General features: G+C 41.9%; 1 protein-coding gene across 7 annotated transcripts in view; it reads left to right on the forward strand.

Annotated features, from left to right (window-relative positions):
- synrg (synergin, gamma) overlaps positions 1 to 3,521 on the forward strand; it is a 100,633-nt gene extending 97,112 nt beyond the window's left edge. For all 7 annotated transcript variants that reach the window (XM_039757263.1, XM_039757262.1, XM_039757264.1 and 4 more), the window contains one exon: positions 3,077 to 3,521. In XM_039757263.1, the coding sequence (XP_039613197.1) occupies positions 3,077 to 3,208 (132 nt within the window). In that variant the 3' untranslated portion in view covers positions 3,209 to 3,521. The remainder of the gene's footprint in view (positions 1 to 3,076) is intronic.
- Positions 3,522 to 5,113: the final 1,592 nt, after the last annotated feature.

The following is a 5,113-nucleotide window of genomic DNA, read 5'->3' on the forward strand; positions in this document are numbered from 1 at the left end:
ATTCCCTTTGCTGCGTTTAATCACAGTTAATTGTATTTTTTTTTACAGTCTGATGAAATGATACCCCAATTAAAGAACTCTCAATGAATTAAAATAATTTGTCTTGATCATCCCTCGGCACAATTCACACCATCAAGGGGGAGGCATGCGAAGTGTGTGCCCGCTGGCGTATTCAAGGAGCGTGTCACTCTCGCAGAGGGCTGTGGACGTGGCAGTGTTGCAGACGAGTGATGGGGTTGTGACTGCGTGACAGTTAGCCATCATGTTCGACTTCGAAAGACGAGCCACACATCAGGCATAGAAAAGGGAAATGTCAGGAGTAGCCTGCAGGCTCAATTTCTACAGCACAAGTGGTTCTTTTATGCAACGAGCGGAAGCTTAACTTGTTGACATGATTGCCATTTTTGCTCAATGTGTTAACACGGAGACTCACAATGAAGCAGAATGGCGAGCCCCTTCATGGAGCGTGAAGTTCAGTGTGCCAACTGAACCATTCTGTTCATGGAGTTCCCAAGTCTTCCTTGTAGTCTTCTACCATCCAGAGCCGCAGTGCCAGGTCAGCTGGGAGCTCTGAAATACCCATTGTGTGCCATTAGATGAACATGCTGGCAGGGAAGCATGTCATCCATTATGAGAGATTTGGGGCATCTAAAAACCAAAAGGGGAATTTGTAGCAAAATCCTTTCATTCACAAGTAGAACCTTAACAGAGCTGGCATGACTATTGCATGAATATACAGTGGTGTGAAAAACTATTTGCCCCCTTCCTGATTTCTTATTCTTTTTCATGTTTGTCACACAAAATGTTTCTGATCATCAAACACATTTAGCCATTAGTCAAATATAACACAAGTAAAAACAAAATGCAGTTTTTAAATGATGGTTTTTATTATTTAGGGAGAAAAAAAAATCCAAACCTACATGGCCCTGTGTGAAAAAGTAATTGCCCCCTGAACCTAATAACTGGTTGGGCCACCCTTAGCAGCAATAACTGCAATCAAGCGTTTGCGATAACTTGCAATGAGTCTTTTACAGCGCTCTGGAGGAATTTTGGCCCACTCAGCTTTGCAGAATTGTTGTAATTCAGCTTTATTTGAGGGTTTTCTAGCATGAACCGCCTTTTTAAGGTCATGCCATAGCATCTCAATTGGATTCAGGTCAGGACTTTGACTAGGCCACTCCAAAGTCTTCATTTTGTTTTTCTTCAGCCATTCAGAGGTGGATTTGCTGGTGTGTTTTGGGTCATTGTCCTGTTGCAGCACCCAAGATCGCTTCAGCTTGAGTTGACGAACAGATAGCCGGACATTCTCCTTCAGGATTTTTTGGTAGACAGTAGAATTCATGGATCCATCTATCACAGCAAGCCTTCCAGGTCCTGAAGCAGCAAAACAATCCCAGACCATCACACTACCACCACCATATTTTACTGTTGGTATGATGTTCTTTTTCTGAAATGCTGTGTTCCTTTTACGCCAGATGTAACAGGACATTTGCCTTCCAAAAAGTTCAACTTTTGTCTCATCAGTCCACAAGGTATTTTCCCAAAAGTCTTGGCAATCATTGAGATGTTTCTTAGCAAAATTGAGACGAGCCCTAATGTTCTTTTTGCTTAACAGTGGTTTGCGTCTTGGAAATCTGCCATGCAGGCCGTTTTTGCCCAGTCTCTTTCTTATGGTGGAGTCGTGAACACTGACCTTAATGGAGGCAAGTGAGGCCTGCAGTTCTTTAGATGTTGTCCTGGGGTCTTTTGTGACCTCTCGGATGAGTCGTCTTTGCGCTCTTGGGGTAGTTTTGGTTGGCCGGCCATTCCTGGGAAGGTTCACAACTGTTCCATGTTTTTGCCATTTGTGGATAATGGCTCTCACTGTGGTTCGCTGGAGTCCCAAAGCTTTAGAAATGGCTTTATAACCTTTACCAGACTGATAGATCTCAATTACTTCTGTTCTCATTCGTTCCTGAATTTCTTTGGATCTTGGCATGATGTCTAGCTTTTGAGGTACTTTTGGTCTACTTCTCTGTGTCAGGCAGCTCCTATTGAAGTGATTTCTTGATTGAAACAGGTGTGGCAGTAATCAGGCCTGGGGATGGCTACGGAAATTGAACTCAGTTGTGATACACCACAGTTAGGTTATTTTTTAACAAGGGGGCAATTACTTTTCACACAGGGCCATGTAGGTTTGGATTTTTTCTCCCTAAATAATAAAAACTATCATTTAAAAACTGCATTTTGTGTTTACTTGTGTTATATTTGACTAATGGTTAAATGTGTTTGATGATCAAAAACATTTTGTGTGACAAACATGCAAAAGAATAAGAAATCAGGAAGGGGGCAAATAGTTTTTCACACCACTGTAAAAAACTAAATCTAAAGTTCACATATTACATAGTATTTTTTTGTTTTGTTTCAGCCTGACACTCTTCACTGGTACATCTGATTACATGGCCATCCTCTTTATAGTTCGACGTTTAAACAGACGTACAGTAGGTGGTCTCTTGGTCATGTTGTGCCCAGGTCTAGAATGACGATGTGACTAAATGGCATTGTAATGTTTCTTTAGCCAGACATAATTTAGCTTTGTGATTTCCAGTTCTAAAAACTACAGTTTGCACGGGATGACTAAAAAGCTTTACACCTGCATGTTTGGTGCACACAGGACAGTTACTCATCCATTTTCTAAAGCCACTTCATGCCGAGCAGGGTTCTGGCAGAGCTGCAGCCTTTCCCAGCAAGCATAGCAATTATGTTATTAAAATCCCAAAGACACTTTTTTTGTAATAACTGGATTTTTGATTGTGTTGTGTTTAGACCTCATTTTGCACACACGAGCCTGGTGACATAGCAGGTCTTAGGCTGGCACAGGGAGCCTTTCCCTATCCTTGAGCAAGCCCCACATTATCCGTCAGCGCACCTTGTGATTGTCTGAATCATTTAGAACTTGATGGCGTGAAACGGTGTGACCACTCAACAGGTGCCCAGAACAGAAACCCATTTAGTAATATCCTTGTTTATTTGACACATTGTACCTCAACAAACATGCATTTCTGTAAACAGCATCTTGCTTTGCTTTTAATCCAAGGCCTTCAACTCAGAAACGGACAACTTTAAGCTGCTTTATGGAGGTCACCAGTACCATGCCAGCTGTGCCAACTTTTGGATTAACTGCGTAGAACCAAAGCCCCCAGGACTGATCCTGCCAGACCTGCTGTGAGCTGCGATGCTGCCCCGGAGGATGATGGAGTGGATGCCTCCACAACGGTAGCTTCACCTCTTTATCACTCGGTGCCCCTTCTCTAACCACACTTGGCCTGTAGTTGGAGGGCATTAGTTGTAACTGGACTTCTGGTCATTCACTAATTTATTTTCATTGTCAGTTAAAATAACTTTTGGAGGATTGTATTTATTCCATTTTGAGGGGTGGCATATACTATTGAGGAGAGATGTTTATGTATATATGGTCTTATAAAAATGAAATTTAAACCTTAACTGGGAAATAAAGTGGTTGGTTGCTTCAAGTGGGTAAAGCATTCTGTGTCTGCTTTGTAGACCTAAAACTCGATTTACTTGAATAACACGAGTAGAGACGGGTGTGATGGAAATGCACGAGTGCGGTCTCCTTTGTGCCTGCGCATTTATCTCATAAATCTCAGATTTAGTTTTATCAGTTTACGGTGGTTTGCCATAATGTAAGTAACTTCAGTTCTTCACACTTTAAAGCCTTTACCCATGAGGAATGCGCTGAACAGAGACAGAGAACAGGATTTGGCACATTTATGCCTACTAGTTTTTTTAAGCGAACAGGAAAATCAGTTTGTTGAAGCCTCCCTTAAGTTACTTATTTTGGTTACCTGACCTCAGTGCTGGTCATTTTTACTTGCAGCACACGAGGCTGTAGTGCCACCTCTCTTTAATGGACTCATTTGCCATCTGTGTGGAGTTGCCATGTTTTTCTTATGTCTGAAACAGAATTGTCCTGGTGTGAGGAGACACAGTCACATCGCTGATGGGAAAAGACTGCACAGTGCAATGGGCCGATCCAGTGATCCTGACCAAAACACATGAACAGATATTCTCCCGTTTAATTTATTGAAGACAGTTTACTTGGGCACTATATCATCTGTGGCATTCTGCCATCTTCCAGGTGGTGCCCACAAAGAGGACATGGTGTTCACTCTCACATTAAAATAATCGCTGCCTCTTAATACACAAGATTCCTCGTATTCTTGGAGACAAGCGTTAGGTGATGGTTACCAAGGTGACGGGGCAGCATCTGCCATCTCGACTGTCGTTTCATTGTGCTTGGCTCTGAAAGCAGGCTTCGCCTCAGCTCATGGTTTAACATTTTTAGTCACACTCAGATACACGACGAGAAAGGAGAGCAGAGAGTCGGTCACCACATTGCAGCATTACGCCATCTCTCCGAGTGCAGCTGCTGGGTTTGGCGTGCGTGTCTTCAGGGCACAGTGCCTGGCAGGGATGTGCTGCGATGCAATTGCAGTGTGCTCAAGGCTTTAAGAGGCCAAACGGTACACTTGGTGTTAACAACTGTGTGAGGTTTTGTTCACATTTGATGGTCCATTTAGGGAAAATAAGGTTAAATGCAGCCATTTCCAAATCTTAAACACATATATATCACAGTTGAACATCTAAACGTTTCATTTTATAACATTTCAGTTATTTTTAAAAGCAAAAAATAAACATGAACAAGTTTTCAGACGCTAAGGTTCCTGAGGTGCACAGTTTGACTTGCCTGACCGGCGTGAAGAAGTCCAAAACAGAAAATTTTGCATCATTAATTTTATTGTTCTTCACTTTTTCAGCACTATGAAGTTAAACCATAATTCATGTGTGGACCCAGGCCCACATTTCAGTTTGAAGAGGTGCCATGAGTTGCATCCTGGAAACCACAGATTGTCCATTCTGTCCTGATAGGTTACATTTCAAAAGCAGATGTGTGAACAACTCACAAGCTCTCTAAAGGAGCATGGTATGCTGGTAAATAAATATGCACAAATAATTATATCAGTTATATATTTTATCTCAGGATAACCTTTGCCTTACAGCCTATAACTGCTACATACTGTGATATATAGAGATATATATATATATATATATA

This window comes from Polypterus senegalus, chromosome 6 (assembly GCF_016835505.1).
Source record: "Polypterus senegalus isolate Bchr_013 chromosome 6, ASM1683550v1, whole genome shotgun sequence".
NCBI lineage: Eukaryota > Metazoa > Chordata > Cladistia > Polypteriformes > Polypteridae > Polypterus > Polypterus senegalus.